This window comes from Peromyscus californicus, unplaced genomic scaffold (assembly GCF_007827085.1).
Source record: "Peromyscus californicus insignis strain IS unplaced genomic scaffold, ASM782708v3 Scaffold_16__1_contigs__length_79575227, whole genome shotgun sequence".
NCBI lineage: Eukaryota > Metazoa > Chordata > Mammalia > Rodentia > Cricetidae > Peromyscus > Peromyscus californicus.
In genome coordinates this window covers 2,037,838-2,061,727 of record NW_026294458.1, presented here as the reverse complement: position 1 = coordinate 2,061,727, position 23,890 = coordinate 2,037,838, and the positions used below count along the sequence as shown (strand labels likewise).

At 38.8% G+C, this 23,890-nt stretch overlaps 1 protein-coding gene across 4 annotated transcripts in view; it reads left to right on the top strand.

Annotated features, from left to right (window-relative positions):
* Spidr (scaffold protein involved in DNA repair) overlaps positions 1–23,890 on the top strand; it is a 297,019-nt gene that overhangs the window by 102,794 nt on the left and 170,335 nt on the right. For all 4 annotated transcript variants that reach the window (XM_052739948.1, XM_052739949.1, XM_052739947.1 and 1 more), the window contains exons 6-8: positions 4,411–4,664; positions 7,365–7,465; positions 13,809–14,025. In XM_052739948.1, the coding sequence (XP_052595908.1) occupies positions 4,411–4,664; positions 7,365–7,465; positions 13,809–14,025 (572 nt within the window). The remainder of the gene's footprint in view (positions 1–4,410; positions 4,665–7,364; positions 7,466–13,808; positions 14,026–23,890) is intronic.

Here is a 23,890-nt window from a genome sequence, read left to right as displayed (position 1 = left end):
TTTGGGGGAGCATCATCACTCCTGGTAGTATAACTTCATTTAAACTATGAATATGTGTCCATATATATATTTAAAGTAAACATAAAGAAAAACCCTGTGGGTTTTTCAAGCTTCCTTTATATTATTTACCCCACCTCCCTTCCTTGCCCTCTGCATTGCCTTCCTCTCCCCTACCCTGTTAAAATAATCCAGTTTTCCAATTTTTCCTTTCCTTGCTCCTGTATTCTACTAGCCTCATTTCTAGAGTAACACCCTGACCTCTCCCACTATGTATCCTTTTTCCTTTCCTGGTTTCTGCAGTTACTCCAGGTTATATATGCCAAGTAAAGGTTAAGAGCCTGTATCCAGAAATGAGAAAGAATGTGTGACATTTTTCTTCCTCAGTCTGGGTTACTTCAGTCAGAATTATGTTTGAGTCAAAGAACAAGTCAAAAAAGAATAATTTTGGCTTCTTAGAGTTAAGTGAAAGTGAAAGTACAGAGCAACAAAACCTCTGGAACACATTAAAAGCAGTACTAAGAGGGATGTTTTATCGCTCCAAACATCTATATTAAAACATCAGAAAGAGCACAAATAACTTCATGGTGCAACTCAGCAATTTGGAAAAATAAGAACAAACCAAACCCAAATCTAATAGTTGACAAGAAATAATAAAATCAGAGCAAGAGTGGTTCAACATATGTGACTCAATAAATGTAATAAACCATCTAAACTGCCTTAAAGACAAATTATGATCATCTAAGTAGACACAGAAAAGGCCTCTGACAAAATCCACCATCCCATCATTATAGAAGTCCTAGAGAGAGTAGGACTGGACGAACATACTGTAACAAAATAAAAGCTGTATATGACAAACCCATAGCTAACATCAGCCTAAATAATGAAGACCTCAAAGCAATCCATTGTCAGGAATGAGGCAGAGTTTTCATTATCCCCAGTCCCTTTCAATATAGTGCTTGGATCACTAGTTAGAGACAAGACAAGGAAATTAAAGGGATACATACTGGAAAGAGTCAAATTATTCCTATTTGAATATGATATACAAAAGAAATCCAAAAAATTCTACCAGAAAACTTTTAGAATTGATCTACACTTTCAGAAAAGTGTTAGTACATGGAATTGATCTATAAAAATCAGTTACGCCGGGCGGTGGTGGTGCACGCCTTTAATCCCAGCACTCGGGAGGCAGAGCCAGGCGGATCTCTGTGAGTTCAAGGCCAGCCTGGGCTACCAAGTGAGTTCCAGGAAAAGGCACAAAGCTACACAGAGAAACCCTGTCTTGAAAAACCAAAAAAAAAAAAAAAAAAACAGTTACATTTATATACCCAAAACAATCATTCCGAGAAAGACCTTTGAAACATTCACCTTCAAAATGGAATCAAAAGAAAATAAAATAAATGATCTAGGAATAAATATGACCAGGAAGATGAGAGACTGCTTTATGAAAACTTTAAAGAAAGATCAAAGAAGATACTAGAACTTGAGAAGACTTTCAGTGCTCATGGATTGGTAGAATTATTGTAAAAAAACGACCACCCTACCAAAAGAAACTTGCAAATTCAGTGCTATCCCAATAAAAATCCCTAAATTCACAGGAACCCTCTGAAGACCCCAGATAACTAAAGTATCTCTGAGTATAAAGTACAGTGTTGGAGGTACTACTATACCAGTTTTCATGCTGTATCACAAAACTATTATAAATAGCATGGTGGTACTAGCAAAAACAACAACAACAAAAGACCCAAACAAACAAACAAAAAAACTAGACATGTCAATCATTGGAGCAAAAATTAAAGACCTATACATAATGTCTTAGGGTTACTATTGCTGTGATAGAACACCATGACCAAAGCAAGTCAGGGAGGAAAGGGGTTTACTAGGCTTATGTTTCCTCATCACTGTTTATCACTGAAGGAAGTCAGTACAGGAACTCAAACCCAGCAGGAACCCGGAGACAGGAGCTGATGCAGAGGCCACAGAGGGTTGCTCTTGATGTGATTTTGGAACCAAAGTAAACTTTCTTTTGCAGTGCTTTATAAGGAATCAGGTTCAGCCTCTACTGTGTCTCCAATGTACTTTGAATCCTCTTCACATTTGCCTATGAGTCTGTGGCACAAACTGTGTCTTTCTAGGACAGTGGTTCTCAACTGAGGATACTTTGTCACCAGGGAGCATTAGGCCGTGTCTGGACATGGGATTGTTATTACGGGTAGTACTTGTGCTCTTGTCATCTGGTGGGTTTGGCGGGGCTGTTACTAAACACTCTATAGCATATGGCCTCCATATTGTCTTAGCTCCAACTGGCAATAGAATTGAGGTTGAGAGATCTTGATATAGGATGAAATGAAAACCTTTATTCTAAAGAAAATTTCTCAGCCGTGTGTGAGAGTGCAGGCCTGAAATCCCAGCTACTCAGAGGTCGAGGGTGGCAGATTATGGTTCATAGTGTACCTGGGTTGTGGGGAGTTTCTGATGAAAAGGATTGCACAGAGTGTAACTAAGTGATGGAGAACTCTGTGCTCAGTCCTCATGGGCATGGGAGGGATGTCTCATGAGAAAAAGATAAAATTAGTTAGATATGTAATTCTCAAGTAATATAAAAGGTATCACGAACTATCGTTTTCAGTTTAAAAATGCTCTGGTTCTTTTTGTGGCTTATTTTTAATATTTATCCAGAAGCAGTATTGTGAGCAAAGCATGTATTCCTAGTGCTTATTAATCATTGATAAGTATGTAGCTGCCATGATTTAGGCTTAGACTTGCAAGGATAGAAAGGAACTAGGGTCTTGCTTTTCATTGCTTTTTTTTTTTTTCTTTCTTTCTTAAAACTGTGACGGTACCTACCAAAACTACTTCTTAGATGATACAGGACTGGATAGTATCATTTTAAAGACTCTTCACATGTACTTAATGATATAATTTCAGAAAAGACCCAGTGCAGTAAGCTGTGCACATTAGCAAACTCCAGCTACTTCAGTAACAGTGCACATACATGCTCACACTCTGCTTCCTGCTTTTACTCAAAAGCCTCCTGTATTACCAGGGATGTGTGGTCCATATTAATCCAGCAAAATAGATGAGCTCCTCAGGATGGAGCACAAACATATATTTCAAATAATTGTTTTTAAAAGTCCCATTCAACTAATGATGAAGTACACTTTTAATAAATTTATATTTTGTATAAATTGTAAATAATTTAAGGCTGCTGAAATCTGCAAAATTAAAATGTTGAAGGATAAATTATTACTAAAACTAGAACAACGTGTAACTGACCTGTAAAACCAAGTAATATGAAAATAAAATTTTATCATGTTTAGAAATCCTAAGTTGTTTTAATTAGGCTTTCTATTGCTGTTAACATAACATCATGACCAAAAGTATTTTGGGGAAGAAAGGGTTTATTTCCCTTACACTTCCCCCTCACAAACATCATCTGAGGAGATCAGGACAGTAAGTCAAGCAGAAATGTGCAGGCTGGAGCTGATACAGAGGCCATGGAGTAATGCTGCTTATGGCTTGCTCAATCACGCTTTCTTTTACTCGCCCAGGACTGCCTGCCAGGAGTAGTACCACCCACAAGGGGCTGGGTGCTTCTGTATCAATCACTAATTAGAAAATGCTCTACTGGCCAGTTTCATGAGGGCAGTTTTTCAGCTGATGTTCTTTCTTCCCAGATGACTCTGGCCTGTGTCAAGTTGGGATTAAAATCCAGCACACTTAGTATGTGTCAGAGCAAAGACAGAAGGCATCAAAAGAAAGTATTAGATTCTACAAGATGGCCCTGTGATGCAAATTTTGGTTTTCTGATCTACTTTTAAAAATAATCTTATTTTACAAGTTCAGAAATTTGAATAAAACCAGGAAGAAATATTTTAAGAAATGTTAGGCAATTACTCATATTCTTAAATAATCCCTGTTTGTGTTAAAGATTTCTAACTGGACTCTAGAAAATATATTGGAATTATGCCAGAAAAGGCAAGTTTTCCTATTAGCTCTTAATGGCTCCATTGCTGAATTAAAATGCTTTATACTTAAAGAGACAGTATCTTTTTATTTGGTTCATGACAAATAATGAATGTTATCTCCTTGTTAAAATCTAAAAGCTGAGAAATAATCTTTTTCCCCCCAATGAGTGTCAGATACTGACTGCTTTTAGACTCTCAGGTATGTTACTAGCTTACATTAGAGACTCCAGTACATATGGTACATGCCATTAGTTTGCTGAAGGATGATAAAAAACACTTGAGTTGATTTTGATGGAATCTATAAAACAATGCCTGGCTCACAACTAGTTTAACATTCTTTTCTTTATTTTTGAGTATTAAGTTTTTCGTCAAAACAATGATAGCCATATATGCATGTGGGGTTAAATGAAGAATATTTAATTACATCTCTTTTAATTTTTTCCAGCCAATTTCTACAGAAATTGTGGAGTATTCATCAGATAGTGACAAAGAAGATGACCTAGAGAATGCCCTCTTCATTGATTCAGAATCCCCTCACAAATACCAGATGGATTTTAAATCAGATGCAAGACAGTCTTTGAACAGACAGACTGACTCAGGGGCAAATTCAACTGAGCCTGTATTGAGCACACCCCAGAAATATACAGCCAATTTTCCCAAGACTCCAGAAAATTCAGCAACAAAGAAGAAGCTCTTAAGGTTAAATCATCTTTGTAATTTCTTGTTCTTCAGTACTTCTCTGTCTTTAAAATATCGACTGAGACTTTAATTTTAAAATATTTGTTTAACTGAGAAAGAAAATTGACAAAATAAAATTCTGGTTTTGATAGACAATTTGTCAGCCTGTTTGGGAGCCAGTTTATGAAGTTGTTCATTCAAGTAGAGCATTAGTGGATTTGGTCATGACTAGCTTGCATGCTGCTTTCCTTAGTGGAAGTATGTTGTTTGGCTTATCAGGCTTTATTCAACGTCAGTGTTCTAGGTGCTCAGTTAGATAGTGACAGGGGAAATCACTGTTTCATTATTAAATATAACTTACAAAGAGAAAGATAAAAATAAATGTTAGTCCATTAGCTTACCTTTATGGCATGAGTATGGTTAGAGAAAGTGGCCAAATTAATGCTTAAAAATGCAAGAAAATATGAGAGCCTTGATTGATGGATAAAAATACCTCATATGGCTGAGGAGAGCCAGGGTGGGTGAAAATGCTTGTTATTAGTGTATCAGTCCATGGCTGGCCTTTGTGAACTAAGCAGGATTTATTCAGGAGCCTATAGAGACATGTCACAACCTCATGTTGTACAAGGTGTCTTTGTTATAAATTGAAACAAAATAATGTCCTGTCCCTAGACAAAAAAACAATGAGAGTGAGAAGGAACCCATGTCCAGCAGTGTTTTAAACTAAAAGGGACAGAGAACTCCTGGGAGAATGTGCCACAGTGGAAGAAGACACAGTTGTGAGGATTATGGGGTCTATTAATACTGTAGCCACAGCAAACTGAGAGCAGTGGCTAAAATGTGGGTGGTACATACAAAAGACCTGATGCCCAAACTCACTCTGGATGAAGAGACTTAGCTGATTATGTCATGAAAGGCTCTCATCCCTAGAGTAGTTGCAGAGAACAGTATTTCCAGAAATAATATTTGCAGAGACAAATAATGGGATGCATGCATTATTTTGAGAAAATGTATATCCATTCTCATGTTTTTATAAATAAGGCACAAGGTTATATACCCATTCTAGAAAAACCACTTCCTAGTATCCAAAAGCCTTGGAAAGTGTATGAGACCAAAGAACAAGAAAGGTCCACGATTACACAGAGTATAGGTCGTGACATAGTCGCAGAAGTTTGGTTGTGTACAGCAGGAAGACCAGTGGATTCGTGTCATTTGAGTCAAAGGAAAAGACAGAAGTGACCTCATCCAGGCTAAAATGGACATGGCCAATATGAAGCTAGTATCACAGACATCAAACACATTCCTGATGCTGATGGAGCCAATCATAAAGCTATACATACCACTCTGATGGTTTAGTTTATTTGTATCATAGTGGGAAATGCCAAAAGTGAAACCCTCTAGTAATACTTGGTGGACATTATAACTCAAGATAGTCACAGTTATGCCAATCTGAATCCAACAATGCCCCAAATAACGTTGTGGCTTCAGAAGAGAGTGGTAATTGGATATGATAGTGCACAACTCTAACCATACTAGAAGCGGTAGGATTGTAGTTCAAGACAAGCCTGGGTGACATGGTGATTTTGAAGTCAGACTCGAGTTCTCTTTAGTTAATCTTATCTCAGAAATCCAGGAACTAGGAATCTGATTCAGTGATAAAGTGTTTGTCTAGCATGTGTATGGCTCTGGGTTCAGTTACCCGGAAGGAAGGAGTGTGTGGGGAGGCTGTTGTGCTTGAAATTAGAGTGATTTTAATGGCGCAGGTGATGTAATCCAGTTCTAGAACATACTGTTCCAAACCCTACGGAGGCCCTTTTGTGTGCCAAGCATGTTTTTGTATGCAGGAGACAGAGCAGTAAGCCTCTGCCTGTTCTGGGTGAAGACTGTCTGCCAGGAAGTCAAGTAGTGGCAGTGTTAGAAGTGAGGTAGTAGGAGCAGCAGATTTTGGATGGGAAGTGGTTGATTAAACACCTTAGAAGTTAAGCTACTAGATGGTGGTAGGTTCTTAGGTGTGAATTAATGGAGAGAGGAACCTTGTAAATTTCAGATTTAGAAATTTAGATGAGGTGGGTAGATGAGATAGAGGAAAGTAATTGAAGACTCCATAGAACTTTCCTTACTTTGCTCCTTTCCTTTCTTCCTCCCTTGCCTCCCTTTTCTTGCTTTGCCTTTTCCTCCTTTTCTAACTTGATTTTTAACTTTTCTTGATTTTGTGATCCTTGTAGTGTGTTTGTGACTGATAATAAATGATCTTAAGGAGTCCAAATAATATTCTTGTTTGATTATTGTGCTTACCAACAGATTGGCAAGTTCGTTCTTGTCTGAGGCTCTCTGAATTATTCACTTTGCATTTATATATTTGCACATTTGGAGACCCTATTTGCATGAGAGGATGCAGCATTTTCTATTCCTAGCCAAGTGAGGAGTGCAGGTAGTAAATGCACAGCACAGTTAAGGAGTGAAAAATTTAAAGTGTAGAAAGGGAACCATACTGACTTAACTGTCAGATTTTATGAGTATAATAGCAGCCCAACATTGGTGAGAATCAGGAAACAGACCTCCTAAGAAAACTAGGAATTGGAAATGATACCCAGAAAAGGAATATAATACAAAGGGTTTCCCTGTTTCTGTTTGGGGTGTGTGAAATGTAAATAAAAGCTGCAACTGTTATGAGTGATTTTTCTTTTATTTAAACATAGTATATTATAATTCATTAAACAGAGGTGGACTAGCAGAAAGACTAAAAGAACTGCAGAATCGAGAGAGATCTGCCATTTCTTTGTGGAGACATCGATGTGTTTCTTACCAAATAACATCGTTAGGTAAGATTTTCACAAGCTTCTAAGGCGATGGGTGCAAAATATTCCAGGTAAAAAGTCTTTTCTCAAATTAATACATGAAGGTGATTGTTAGTGTTTTTATGACTTAAAAAATTCTCTCTAATAGTCTTTGTTTTGGGGGGATACTTTTCAAAATACAGTGGAAAACTGTTTTGGTGTGGTGTGGGAGCTCATTGAGCTGTGCAAATGTTAGGATCTATCTAAGTGTAGGTCTGTAGCTTGCATTTGAGAAGGGACTGTAATCCCAGCTCTGGGGAGATGGAGACAGGAGGATTCCTGGCCCATCAGTCTAGCTAAATAGGTGAGCTCCAGGTTCAGTAAAACATACTGTCACACACACACACACACACACACACACACACACACACACACACTCTCCACACATATGTATCCTCCTCACACAGAAAAGAATATTTTTACTAGTATAAAATTTTATCAGTTGTTACATTTGCAAAAACCACACATTCTACATTAGCTTTATTGTATAACAGCTGTAAGAAAATTAGTATATAAATCAGAAAACATAAAAAATACTTTCATATAGAAGATGCAACCTAATTTTAAAGACAACATAATATATGAATGTCTACTCAAAAAAGGAAACTTTAAGAAGTTACCAATATGAGCGTGTCTGTGGTGGTGCACATCTTTAATTCCAGTACTCAGGAGGCAGAGCAGGCATATCTCTGAGTTTGAGGCCAGCCTGGTCAACAGAGTGAGTTACAGGACAGCCAGAATTGTTACAACAGAGAAACTCTGTCTTGAAAAGCAAAAACAAAAAGAGGTTACCAATCTGGACAGCTACTTCAGCAAATTTCATATACAGGTGATTTAAACTAGTCAAAAATACTCAACCCTAACTAAATCATTATTCTCCAATCCTTCAAGGTACACTTCAAAATGTTGACGACCTTTCAATGTGAACATTCTGAGCATTTCTTACATCAGAAGCACTTTCTACTTATTAGCCGTTATAGTTTGTTTTTTCCCTTCTGAAGTGTCTCTGGCATAAGTTTTTAATGAGTATTAGTGACCTCTTTTAACTTATGCTCATAGAAAAATCAATTTAATATGATTTTCACCCCCTGTCCTTTTCACAAGAAATTGATTTCTTAAACTTGCATCATAAAAATTAGTGTCAAGGACTGTCAGGATTACTTTATCTTACTTGGTGGTATTTTAGTTTGTTTTTCCAGAGTTGGGATTGCAGGTATTCATTTTTTTCCTATGTAATATAATAAGTAAAGAAGCCCAAGCACTAATCCAGAGTCCCATGATAGATTACTTAATGAGATTTGTATGATGGGGCTGGCAAGATGGCTCAACAGGTATAGATGCTTGCTGCCAGCATTAGTTTACTCCTCAGAGGCCATATCATGGAAAGAAAGAACCAGCTCCCATAGATTGGCTTCTGACTTCTACATGCTTCCCGTGGCACATATGTGCCCCATCCAAACACAGAAGAGATCAGTGGAATGTTAGAAAGGAAGAAAGAGAAGGAAGATGGTCTGATAGACTTTACTGGGATATAATTCTAAACTCAAAAAGCAACTTTGATGTTAAAATACTGGCAGCTATTGGTAAGAGAAAGGAAAATGTTTATATATACATTATTGATGGTTTTGTATAGAAAAGAAAGAAGTCCTTTATTACAATGTGGATTCACCAGATTGATGGATAGATACACTACTTATAATTTCCTATTAAGACAGGCTAACTCAGTCTAACTGTCCTCATGTTTACTCCTCAGAGGTTATATTTCGAAACATAAGGTTTCATAAGTAACGTTGAATGTGATACTTTTTAAATGTCGTAACTTTTTTATAGGTAGACAGAATTACCAAAACCTGAGATGTTCATCAAAACTTTCCATCATTTAAACTTTTTCATAGAAATCAAAGAAGGTCTTTTTGGAGTTCGAATATCAACATATTACAAGCTTTGTATGATGTATTCTGTACTTAAAGTTCTTTAGAATAAAATGATAAATTTACCATTTATTGGAAAAAAAGTGGAGAAAATTCAGAGTCTAAAATCCTTCCAGATTGCATGAAATCTTGGTGCTGTGTGCAGTTTCTTTACATAGAGGATTTAAGGAAACCCTTGATCATCTGCCGTGGAGCAGGCCACTAACGGGTGTGGCAAAGACAGTTTATAGAGTTGTAATAAATAGATTAAGATCTATTCCATAAAATAAGAGCTTCTTATAACTTCAGTTTAAATACGTATCAGAAAAGCTAAAAGGGGGTGTTTTGTTTTGTTTTCCTCCTGTAATACGGCTTTCTTAATTTTGCCAAAGAAAAATTTCCCCAGGATATTGGTACTTTTTTTTTTTTTTTGGTTTTTCGAGACAGGGTTTCTCTGTGTAGCTTTGTGCCTTTTGTGGAACTCACTTGGTAGCCCAGGCTGGCCTCGAACTCACAGAGATCCACCTGGCTCTGCCTCCCGAGTGCTGGGATTAAAGGCGTGCGCCACCACCACCACCACCACCACCCAGCTCCTGTAACCCCTTCCCATCCACAGCCTTTCACCCTGGCGTAAGTACTGGATAGGAGTTCTTCCTGTGGAATAGGCCTAAAATTCAGTCAGAAAGCTGATTGTCGTACTCATAGTAATCATGACATTATTTTACTTGTAGGTACATCCTGCCTGGCTTTTTGATAATATAGCCTTTTTTTTCTAATTCCTTGATTATTTCTGTAATTTTATTACAGCCCCTAGGCAGTCATATTTTTTGATATCACAACTTTACTTTAGGTAGCAACTTTACAGAGGTTCTATTTCTTCTAGCCTGTGTTTTGTAGTTCTTATAGATTGAATAAGAAAACAGACTTGAGCCAGGCGGGTGGTGGCACATGCCTTTAATCCCAGCACTTGGGAGGCAGAGACAAACAGATCTCTGTGAATTTGAGACTAGCCTGGTCTACAGAGTGAGTTCCAGGACTGCTAGAGCTGTTACACAGAAATACTCAGTCTTGAAAAAAGAACGCTGACTTGAAAATGCTTTGACAGGCTGATGGTATAAATGTTGCACATGTGCTGGACTAGGCATTATACCATGTATTTACAGTGTTCCCACTGATTCTCAGTGCTCTCAGAGGTAGCTAATACTATATTGTTAGAGAGGCTCTTATCATTTGCAAACTACAAATAAGGTATTAGGGTATTTTTTAATTTCAGGATTAAAATGTTTTTCTTTATACTTTAAAATTTTCACACAGTATATTTGGATCATATTCACCCTCAGCTTCTTCTCCTAACCCCTCTCAGGTTAACCCCCACCTCCTTATCCCCCCCTAAAAGTTCATTTTTTTGTTGTTGTTGTTCTTTTTGTTGTTGTTGTTGTTTTGCAATAGTCCATGACTCCAATTTGTGCTGTCTATAAATATACTCCCAGTGGTGGTGCCATTCCCTGGAGCATGGTCAGCCTACCAGGAGCCATATCCCTAAAGAAACTAACCCCCCCCCCCCAGAAGCCATTCATCTACCCAGAGTTCTCATTTACAGGTTCAGGCTCAAGAACTCATTCTCACTCCATGCTACAGTGCTGACTAGCTTAACTTCGTGCAGATCTTGTGCACATAACTAGAGCTACTGAGTTCATGAGTACAGTAATCTTGTCATATTGAAAAAACAGTTTTGTATTTAGCCTATGGCTCTTAAAAAATCTTTCTAGTATTGCTTTTGAGAAAGTCCCTAAGTAATTGTTTCTGGCAGTTACTCAAACTATTTCATGGATGATGTGATATTTTGGTTAAGCGCTCCAACATTTATGGAAAATATTGCCCTAGCAGCATAGAAATGACCTTTTTTGAACCATTCATCAAACTGCAAAACAGTATTTTTGGTAAAATGAGTGTCTCTGGTACTCATATCTCTTGGGCTCAAATTAGGAGCTTGCCTCCACCACATAACTTGACAGACCTTATCTCATGATCTTTTTCTCTCTCAGGTAAGTGGAATTGAGACTGCTTTATTTTATTCTACAGAGACATTCTTTACCTGTGTCCCCTAGAACTCCTGCCCAGAAGACAAGACTGTGCCATCCCTTCCCTACAGCTGTGGTCACCAGTGCTGATACCTATCACAGTGTCATATACCTGTTTAGTCACCAAGGAAACTGTGGTGTTCAGGGCATGATAATAGTTAACATAAAATAACTTGTTTATCCCCTAAGGTATTTGGTGCTGTGGTTATTGAGAAAACTATCTTGTTTGAAATATTGTTAGTACTTATTATAACAGTCTTCCAAAAATGAACAGTCGATAATAGTGTGGGTCCATCCTGTGTTTTTAATGTGTATTTTAATGATGGAATGTGCTCTACTACGTGTGTGTTTTTATAATTGTTTTCCTTTTATGAGCTCTCAGGGTGTCTGTATGCTCTAAAGTAACCCCTGAGTGTCTGTTACTTTCTGCTCCTGATAGGTAGTTGCGTGTCTAGTATGATGCAGAGCAGATATTGTAGCTACAAGACCAGGAACCTCTGCAGCTGAGTACCTGGACTTGAGATGGGTGACCAGTACTCAATAAATTAGCTGGTCATGAAGCCCTGGATAGTGCCTTCTGTCAGCAAGATACAGGTCAGATGGTAGTTTTGCAGTGTTTAGTATAACCCCCCTAATACAAGCACAAGTTTTTAACACCTTTGAAAATAGGTCCAAAAATACACCTTTGGCCACTGTATTCTCTACATATACCAGTTTTCCTTTTGTTTCTAAAAACCCTGGTTTTCTAGCCACTGTGTGGCTGCCTTGCCCTTAAGAAATACCTAAACTAAAATGACTTTCATTGATCCGAACTTCCTTTTATGTTCACCATTGAAAACCACCTACTTTTCATTAAAGATGCATGTGCTGTGCCAGAGTCAATATGCTTACTCTTTAGTCAGTGCTTGTCTTAGAAGTTTGTCTTTACACCTCCATTTTTTCTCACACCATGACCAGCAGCAGCTTGACATTGCACATGCTCATGTCCTTCCCTAACTCTATTTCCTTCCTGTCCTTAAGTGAGACAGGTACAAACTGTGATAAGCAGTCATCCTGAAAGTGCCCTGACCAGTTGGTGGGCCTGCTCAGTGTGCAAACCTATACTCCAGCACTTAGTGAGAAGGGATGGGAAGATTGAGACCAAGAAAACAAATGAATGAAACAAAAGTGAGAGGGGAGGAAGTGGAAACGGAAATGAAACTATATAACTTAGAACTTGGCTTTTGGTCTTTTTGCTGTTAATCTACAGTGGTTGAGAGACTAATACTGAATGTTATTTGCAGGTCTATTTTCATTATCCCACTTAACTAATTTTTTATTTTAAAAATTAATCAGTAATAGAAAAAGATAAAATGTATTCATTGCTAATAACACATGTTAATCTTTGCCTTTATGCCTTTATGTGTGTTTAATTGTAAAGATTTGAAATTCCCCCACTTTCTTCTGAGTCACAGCCTTCTTTGTCCCTCCTCAGAGACATCACCCACTGTGTCTTTTTTGTGCCCGCTACTGTGTTTTCACTTCCTTCCAGCTGAGCTCCCCTCCTTCCCCTTCCCTTTTTGTTGTTACCCAGATCAGCTTTTAACTCGGGATTCTATTGCTTTAGTCTCCCAAATAGCTAGAATTACAGATGACATCTACCACACCCAACATGAGGACTCTGCAAAGACTTTGACTTTTATTGAGAATATTTTGTGTGCCCCACCCTACTCCAGCCACTTGAGCTTATGAGGTGAACCACACACATGCTAGGCAAATATTCTATAATTGAGCTAACACTCCCAGTTCTTTGCACTTTTACATTGGTACAGTGTATGTGTCCATAACTGTTATTGCATTGGTTCGACTTAGTTTATCTTCTAATTCTCTCAGATGTTCACTGGAGCAAGTGACATGATCTGTTTCATAGATGAGAAAATAGAGGAGTTGAAATCTATGTAACTTGGCCAATTCTGTAAGAAAGGCACTGCTGGAATCCAGATCAAATTCTACCCTTTTTGGTTTTTTGAGACAGGGTTTCTCTGTGTAGCTTTGCGCCTTTCCTGGAACTCACTCTGTAGACTAGGCTGGCCTCGAACTCACAGAGATCCGCATGGCTCTGCCTCCCGAGTGCTGGGATTAAAGGCGTGCGCCACCACCGCCGGCCAAATTCTACCCTTTTAAATCCATACCCCAAACACCCCAAAGTCCATGAACATCCCTGTATTAGTTTCCTTTTCTGACACTGGTACACAGTTTCTGACAGGTGCAGTTGAGGCAGGTATAGATTTTTGTTCACAAAATGTGTAGAACGCTTCTAAATGTGTGTCGTCCCCCCCTTCTGTCTTCAACTTCTAGGCAGAAAATCTGGTGTATTAACTGTGAAAATTCTAGAGCTACATGAGGAATGCACCATGCAAGTTGCAGTGTGTAAGCAGCTAGCAGGGCCACCAGCCAGCCCTCCCAGGGGAATAGCTCCTAGACTTGGGGCCTGCCTGAAGGTTCTCTTTACCAGAGAGACTGCAGACCACCTGAGGGGGCATCCCCAGGACATCATTTACATCTTCCCTCCTTGGTGAGTACAGCAAACTGAGCCCAACAGTCAACTGTGCATCTGCCTCCTAAGGGGAAACAGTTTTACTAGGAAAACTTGTGTGATTTTGTTAGAGAAATGCCAAGGGAGGAAAGCCAGGATGTGGTATGGATCTTATGTGACTGAAGTACTGAATTGTGTCCTTTTGGAACCAGAGATTCTATAATTTGGATTTAGGGAATAGGAAAAACAACCACTTGAGGGTTCTTGTCCAAGAGGTATGTTGCATGATCTATGAGCTGGCCATTTTTGTTTTTATTCTTATTGGGAAAATAGGTGTAGTAGGAGATCTTATATGAAAATAGATTAATAGGTATTAATTTGTCATTTTCTTGGTAGTCATTTAAGAGGGAAATATAAACAGATCAGATTAATATAATCTGTTATATTATATTATAAGTGTATAATAATATAATACTATAATTATACTTATATAATAAATATAATAGAATCTATTACTATAAGAACATAAATATAAAAAGAACGAATTAAGTATACATAATATAGTTTGAACTCCAGGAGCCTAAATAATCATTCCTGGACCAAAATTTACCAGCAATTCTAATGTTTGCTTTCTTTTGCTTGGGAGATTAGTTTTTACTGTGAAAAAAACAACTTTATTGCTTTTGATGGATATTTATTATTAACTTTATTAGTAAAAAGTTTTACCTATGAAATTCTTAGATTCTTGGATTTGAGATTGGCTACAGATGTTAAACATTGGGCTTACCTTCTGTAGGAGGTCTTTTAGAGCCTCATGGCCAGGGATTGTTTCTGGTCTGCAGTGACCTCTTCATGGTTCTTAGGATCACTTGTGAAAGGGCCTCAGGCTACCTGTGGATAGGGTGCCTGTCTTTTTACCTTTACCTCCTGCTCCCTTTATCCTGGATATCTTTGTTTTTAATCCTTTGAGTATTTTTTTGTTACCTAATTGGAATGTAGACTTAAAAGGAAGGTTGCAGAGAGTCTTGTATTTGCCCCAGAAATGACATGTGAAGTCTGGCTGTTTATATGCTATGCCATGCTTTAAGAATGGATTTTCTCTCGAGGAAAAGAATCCAGAATGCTTGTGCTAATCAGGTCAAGTGGCAGCATATTTTAATGCTGTCATTAGGCATTTTAGCAAACCTACAGATGTGAAAATACGTGAAATAAAGATAATGTAATGAATTTCCTCAGAGTTTCTTGGTGTGTCTTTCTTAAAATGACCACCTCAAAAGAAAGCAGGGTTAGGGATTGAGCTCCTGCCTGTCATGCATAAGGCTAATTCATTCCCTAGTACTGGGAAAGAGCGAGACAAGGTAGGTGGGAGGGAGGGAGAGGGAGATCAAGTTAGATTTATAAACATAATCAGTAACTGCAAACACATGAAAGAAGTTTGTTCTTCAAATGTCAGTGATGCCAAATAAGACACAGCATTTAAATGTTCCTAAATGTTGCTAGGACCTTGTTTAACCCTTTGTCTTAATTTTTCTGTTGCTGTGATATGACACCAAGACAGCATAAAAACTATTATTTGAGGGGGATGGAGGGATTGCTCAGTGGTTAAGAGCACTGGCTGCTCTTCCAGAGGACTTGGGTTCAATTCCTAGCACCCATGTGGCAGCTCACAACTATCTGTAACTTCAATTCCAGGGGACCCGACACTGACACCTTCACACAGACCTACATGCAGGCAAAACATCAATGCAAATAAAAATAGAAAAAAAAAAGAAACTAAAAAAAATTATTTGAGGCTTCTATTTTCCAAGGATTAGAATTCATTTGCCATCATGGCAGGTTTCATGATGGCAGGCAGGCTTTGACAAAGTGTGCTTGAGTGCAGTTTCCCTCAGAGGCCGGAAAAGGCAGTCAGATTCCTGAGAGCTGGAGTCATAGGCAGTTGTGAGCCACTCTACCCCGGTGCTGGGAATCCACCTTGGGTTCTCTGTAAGAGCAAATAAGCATTCTTAAACCCTTGAGCCATCTCTCCACCCTCTAAAACTGTAATGGTCTCCCTCTATTGCAAAGAGAAATTTCCTTGATGAGGGGTGAAGACTACACTTACCTGTGGGTATAAGGGCAGATGTTTATAGATTATTGTTATAATGCACATAATTCAGGTAGAAATATACTACTGCACACATAGGGTTTTAATGCCATCCTGGTTCATATACTTCATTGCTGGGTAGGACTGTAGGTTGCCTCCCTCCTTTGGAAGCTTGATGCTGCCTTTCTGTTGCCATAAAAGCTAGTCCCCAAGGAGGAGGCTTTCAGGTCAGTTCCATCTCATGAAGCTCTGAGCACTGTTTCTGAAGTGCATAGTATCTTCAGTAATCAGGACTTACCTTCTACCTCTGGGAGGGAACCAAAGGCAACAGCAATAGGCTGTATGTTTTGGGCGTTTCTTAGACAGCCTTAGCCAGCAACTCCAAATAGGGCTTCTCATGTCTAGTGGTGGGATTTTTTTTGTTAGAGGATCCGCTGATGAGAAAAGTTCATTTTATACACACACACACACACTGGATTATAGTATTTTAGGTAAATAGTTAATAGCATTCCTTGTAGATTTTTCAGCCATCCATATTGTTATTTTACCTCCCTCTTTCTCCTGTATTTACCTTCTTCCCCTTCCTTAATGAGCCCCCCCTTTCCCATTTCCCTGATCAGATTATTTGTATCCTATTAATCCCCTCTCTGTTACTTCCTAGCCCCCCATCCTGGCAATGGTCCTGTTTACTTTCCTGGTTTCTGTAGTTACCATAGGCTATGTTACTCACATCTGAATATTTGGAGCTAGGAACAGCCAATAAGAGAGAACATGTAAGGTTTTTCTACGTCTGGGTTACCTCATTCAATATGATCTTTTCTGGTTCCATCTGTTTCCTCCAATTTCATGATTTCACTATTCATTACAGTTGAATAATATTTCATTGTGTAGATGTGCCATGATTTCATTATCCATTTGTTGGTTGTTTCTATTTTCTCTCTGTTGAGATTAGATCAGTAATGAACATGGCTGAGTTGTTACCTGTGGAATAGATACCATGTCCTTTGGGCACATGCCAACGAGTGGTATAGCAGAGTAATGGTAGATTTATTTTTAGCTTTTGGAGAATTCTCCACACTGATTTCCATGGTGGCTGCCTGATTTTGCAATCCTGTCAATAATGAATGAGTGAGTCCCTTTTTCTCTGCATTCCCTCCAGCATTTGCTGTTGGTTGTTGCACTGATCTTTGCCATTCTGACTGGGATAAGATCAAATCTCAAAATGGTTTTGGTTTACATTTCTCTAAATGCTAGGTATATGAACATTTTTTTGAGATGTTTCTTAGCCATTCTTTTTTTTCTTTTGAGAATCCTCTCTTCAGGTCCCAGACCTATGTTTTCATGGGTCATTTTTAAAAAGTTCATTGTATATTCTATGGGTAATTTTTTTTAAGTTCTTTGTATATTCTTGATACTAACCCTCTGTCAGATGTATAGTGCTGTCAAAGACTCTCTTCCACTCTGTGACCTCTCTCTTCATCCAATTGATTGTATCATTTACTGCACAGAAGCTGTTTAGTTTTATGAGGTCCTACTTGTTAATTGTTGGCCTTAGTTCTTGGGCAAATGGAGTCCTATTCAGGAAGCCCTTTACTACCCCTGTATCATGTAGGGCATTGGCTATGTTTTCTTCTAGCAGTTGTAGCATTTTAGGTTTCATATTTAGGCCTTTGATCCAGTTGGAATTAATTTTTGTATAAAGTTATAGATACTAGTTGTCTTAGTTAGGGTTTCTATTACTGTGAAGAGACACTGTGACCACAGCGACTCTTATAAAGAAAACATTTAATTGGAATGGCTCGCTTACAGTTCAGAGGTTCAGTCCATTATCATAGCAGGACACAGCAGCAGGCAGGCAGACATGGTATTGGAGAAGTAGCTGAGAGTTCTGCATGTTGTGCAGGCAACAGGAAGTGATCTGAGACATTGGATGTGACTTGAACATATATGAGACCTCAAAGCTCGACCTCAGAGTAACACACTGTCTCCAACAAGGCCACACCTACTCCAACAAGGCTACTTCCTAATAGTGCCACTCCCTTTAGGGACCGTTTTCTTTCAAACCACCACCCCAGTCTAATTTCATTCTTCTACACATGCTATCTTTTTCTCCAGCATGTGTTAATTGTGGGCAGCAGAGAGATGGATTTTGCTTCTTGATCCATTCAGTCAATCTTTGTATTTTATTTTGAAAATTGAGTACTTGATATTTAAAGTTATTATTGAAGTGTGTGTTGTAGTTATCATGTTACTGAATTTTTGTGTTTTCAGTTGTATTTGGGATTTTAATAGTTATGGCTTCATATTTCTTTCCAAAGTCTCTCTGTTATGTTCATCTATCTTGTCAGCCCAAAATAATGCTTCCTGTACTTTTCCTTCAGTTCAGTTTCTTGGATATAATTTTTTTTAAGGATTTTTATGTCATGAAAAATTTTGTTCATCCTTCAATTATGGCAGATAGGTTTTCTGGGTAGTATTAGTAAGTAGTTAATATTGGTATTAGTATAGTTAGTAGTTGGATATTAGTGTAGGATGGCTGACATTGTCTTTTAGAATTTGGAATGCATTGCTCCTGGCTCTTCTGGCTTCCCAAGTTTCCACTGAGAAATCAGCAGTTATTCTGATGGGTTTTCCTTTATATGTCACTTGTGTTTTGTTTTTGATTTTTTTCCTCTCTTATACTTTCTTTGTTCTATATAGTTAGTGTTTTAAATATAATATGTTGTGGGGATTTTCTTTTTTGGTCTTGTCTATTTGGTGTTTTCCTGTGATTCTTATATCTGTATGTGTGTGTTTGTGTCTTTAGTTTGGCGTAGTTTTCTTTATGACCTTGTTGAAGTTCTGGTTCTATGCCATTGACTTGGGGTTCTTCTTTCTCATCCATTCCTGTACTTTTGAATATTGGAATTTTTCATGATGTACCACATGTCCTTTTTGTTCCTTTTCTGTGCTTCAATTTTTTGTGTGTTCCTTGCTTTTTTGGTCTAAATTATCTATTTTATCTTTGAGACCTCATAATTATGTCTTCTGCTTGATTCATTTCTACTTGATTCATTTCTACTTATAAGGCTTTAAGTAGAGTTTTGTAGTTGGGCCAATCCCAACTTCATTTCAGCTTGAGTCCTCTTTAGTGTTTCTATGTCTATTCAATGTCCTTTGCAAGTCCTGGATTTTCTGTCATTTCCATCAGCCTTATGTTTGTATTTTCTTTTTCATCACTCAGGTATTTATTCCCATTATGCTCCTTTTCCTTAATTTTCTTGAGCTGTTTCTTTGTGTCCTCTTTAAACTTTGAGGAGGTTTATGGTGGTTCTTTTGATTTCTATGCACTGGAGTTGATCTGGGTTATTCTCATTGGGCAAATATATTGTAGGTATTCCTGCAATGAGATCCACACACAAGGACCTTGTTAGTTCTGAGTATGTTATAGATGGAGCAGGGTCAAGGAGAAGAGGAGATGTGGGATGAGCTTGGTCTACATGTTGGAAATGGTTTGAGTTGAATGGAATCAGGTAGACAGAGACAGGGCTGGTGTATAGGATGTTCTTCCTGCTCTATGGTGAGGGCAGGGAAGGACAGACCAGGCTGGTACACTGGTTTTGCAACTCAGACATAATCTTGTAGATTGCAGAACAGGTGTTTATGAAAAAAAAGGTGTTTATTAAAAGGTCACAGGTACTGAGCAGGCTAGACTCTGGAGGGGGATGTGGGATGTCTGGGTATGGAATGGGGTGGTGGAGGTGGTTCAAAGGGTCATGTGGGTGGATGAAGATAGGGCAGGTCCTGGTGGAAGCCTAGACATTGACTGTGATTCAGGAGGAGGACTAGGCAGGGGCACAGGATGTCTGACCTATTGGGAGCCTAGAGTTTGGCTGCTGCAAGGTGCTAGTGGTCAGATTAGACTGGAGCACTGGCTGTGGGACCCAGGCTAGATCTGATGGGGTTCAAAAAAAACAAGTATTGGGTATTGGAGTATATTTACCACGATATACCCTGGAGGAGAATGTGGCATGTCTGGGTGTGGAATGGGGTGGTGGTGTGCAAAGGATAGACAATTCCTGAAAGAAGCCTCGATGTTGGCTATGGTGCAGGAGAGGTCTTGTGACTAGGCTGGGGCAAGGGAATTTGCACCCAGCTATTTTTGCTATTACAAGTTGCCAGTGGCTAGACTGGGCTAGGCTTCTGGCTATAGGATCCAGGCTAAAAATGGGGGTTTTGGAGAAACAGTTATGGGTTAGAGGTGGTATTCACCAGGCTAGAACCTGAAGGGGGACATTCAAAGTCTGGGTATGGAGTGAGGTGGTGGAGGCAGCCTCTGTTGGCTTTTTTCTAATTATCATTTGTTTATCTACTACTCTTTGTGAGATAATGTGTCTCACATATACTCATATAATTGTGTTCATATTGTTTCTTCCTGTATTGGGTTTCTTTAAATATTTTTGATAATGTGGTTATGAATCCTTTCAGTGTGTGATTTTTATGAAAGACCTTTATTTTGTTTTCAATTCTGAGGAATAACTTCTGGATATACTGTGTTGAAAATTATTGTTGTTTAGGCCTTGGAATACATTATTACATGTCCTCCTGGCCTTAAAACCCTTTCTGCTGAGATTCAGCTATCATTTTTGTGGCTTTGCCTTACAAGCATTTTCAGGCTTTTTTCTTGCAGCTTTCACTATTCTCTGTTTTGTGTTTTTGGAACCAACAATATAACTTCAAGAGTTTATTTTCTAGTTATAAATGCTTAAGCTTCTGCATTCTTCCCATAACTAAATGTTCTTGTCTTTTCCAATATTTGGAAACTTTTTATTTCTCTGAATCTGTTTTCTATACTTTTAGCCTACTCATCTATTCCTTTGTCTAAAGTGTCCCAAAGATTCTAAATAATCCCTCCCTCCCTCCCTTCCTCCCTCCCTCCGTTTATTGCTACCTGAGCGTGATAATTTATCAGCTTGTCTTCAATATATTTGTTCATTCTTCTGCTTGATTTAGTCTTTTGGTGGGGCTTTAAAGTAAGGTTTTGTTGTGTTTGATTTTTGACTTACTGAGCAAGTCATTTGTTATTTTTGTTTGTTTATTTTTGCAATTTATTGAAATCTTTTATGCCCCGTGTCTTACTTAGGGTTTCTATTGCTGTGAAGAGACACCATGACCATGGTAATTCTTATAAAGGAATACATTTAATTGGGTCTGGGTTACAGTTTCTGAGGTCTAGTACATTATCATCATGGTGGGACATGGTGGCGTGCAGGCAGACATGGTGCTCGAGAACGAGCTGAGAGTTCTACATCTTGATCTACAGGCTGCAGAAGAGACCGGTGTACTAGGTGTAGGTTGAGCATATATAAGACCACAAAGCCTGCCTCCATGGTGACACGCTGTGGTGATATTGTGTTCCCCAAAATATTGTGTACCCTAATAAACTTATCTGGGGTCAGAGAACAGAACAGCCACTAGATACAGCGGCCAGAAAATGGTGGCGCACACTCCTTTAATCCTATCACTTGGGAGGCAGAGATCCATCCGGATCTCTGTGAGTTTAAAGCCACACTGGAAACAGCCAGGCATGGTGACTTTAATCCCAGGGAGTGATGGCAGAAAGCAGAAAGGTGGATAAGGCGTGAAAACCAGGAACTAGAAGCTTTTGGCTGGTTAAGCTTTTAGGCTTTTGAGCAACAGTTCAGCTGAGATCCATTCTAGATGAGGACTGAGAGGCTTTTAGTCTGAGGAAACAGGATCAGCTGAGGAATTGTCGAGGCGAGGAAGCTGTGGCTTGTTCTGCTTCTCTGATCTTCCAGCATTCACCCCAATACCTGGCTTCAGGTTTGTTTTTATTAATAAGAACTTTTAAGATTCTTGCTACATCTAGCGCCCAAAGTTTGTGGGGTGAATTCACGAAAAAGCCACTTTCTTGTGGCCTTGCAGGCCCCAGCTCAGACCCAAGCTACACGTTGCCAGTTGTGGTGATGCACACTGGTAGGATTTACTGAAGGAGGCAGAGGCAGGAGGATCCCGAGTTTGAGGCCAGCCTAGGAGGCTTGCTAAGGAGAAGCTTCAGCCGGAGCTGAGCCACAAACAGTGGTGGGACCATGGAGGCAGCGGCTGCTGCTCTGAGTTGCTGGCTGCTTCTCATCATGTTGGTCACTGTGGTGATGCTGCTACCTGGGGTGAAGGGTTTACTGCTGCTTGTTCAGAGAAGAATTGCCAAGACCATCGCGTTACAAGAAAGCATCAGCAAAAGTCAGCTGGAAAAGTTTGGCAAGACAGATGGTGGGGAGAAATTGTTGTGAAGATATTCTCTTCTAGGAAAGAGCATTCATGGTTCCGAGAGACAGACATTTATCAGACTGGGATCGCTCCAAGCCACAGAGGAGGACAAACAAAAAACAAAAAACAACAACAAAAAACGTCTTCAGGGAACCATTTCCACACCTAACAGCAACTTTGAAATCTTCAAAGGGATGACGGGACCCCACAAAGATATTCCACGTGGTCTATGGTAAAGTCATTAAGCTGATTAACACCATGGAAAGATCAGCTTTGGACTACAAACTGCTCAGGACAGTTTCGAGATGGCTAGCTGAGATGATCCAGATTCACAGACTACTTGAACAAAGACTTGAAACAAGCCCTGCATTTTCTCATTATGCAGCGACTGGACAAATTATACAGGACTTGACAATTAACTCAAAAATTTTCAGGATCCCCTAAAGACGTCTTCACCCCCAGAAAGCAGGAAGTAATTTTAAGAAGACGACACCCATATTCCCGAGAGGTGGGATGGGTGTTTTTTGGTCGCCCATATTCCCAAGAGGTGGGATGGGTGTTTTTTGGTCGTTCAATGGCTTATGGATAATTGTCATTGTTTAAGGTGGTTGGTTACAAGTTGTTAATTGTTAATGGTCAGGAAAAAAGCTGAATAAGGAGATTAGATTCAGAGTTTTTGTTTAAAAAGAAAAAGGAAAAAAGAGAATATAGATATGAGGTAGATTATTGAATCTACCCTGAGAAAAAAGATAAAGAAATAATAGGATAAATGGGTAGATCATTGAATCTACTCTAAAAAGAAAAAGGGGAAGATATAAAAATGACAAAAGGTAGAGAATATGGATATAATAAGATAAAAAGGGAGATTATTGAATCTACTTTTAAAAAGGAACTACTTGTTTTACATAGGATAAGTAATGAAAATTTTTTGTCTGAGTTTATCAAATGTTACTGACTGGATATTGTTAATATATATTAATGGAGTTTTTCATCTGAATCTGTCAAATGTTAATGGATTAGACATCGTTAATGTAATTCTTGACTGTATATATTGTATATACTTATTGGATATAGTTTTTCTTGTATTAGTTATAAGCTTTGTTTAATTTTAGACAAAAAAGGGGAAATGTGGTGATATTGTGTTCCCCAAAATATTGTGTACCCTAATAAACTTATCTGGGGTCAGAGAATAGAACAGCCACGAGATATAGAGGCTAGAAAATGGTGGCACACACGCCTTTAATCCTATCACTTGGGAGGCAGAGATCCATCCAGATCTCTGTGAGTTTAAAGCCACACTGGAAACAGCCAGTGACTCACGCCTTTAATCCCAAGAAGTGAGGGCCGAAAGCAGAAAGGTATATAAGGAATGAAAACCAGGAACTAGGTGGGTTAAGCTTTCAGGCTTTAGAGAAGCAGTTCAGCTGAGATTCATTCTGGATAAGGACTCAGAGGCTTCCAGTATGATGAACAGGATCAGCTGAGGAATTGGTGAGGAATTGTCGAGGTGAGGAAGCTGTGGCTTGTTCTGCTTCTCTGATCTTCCAGCAT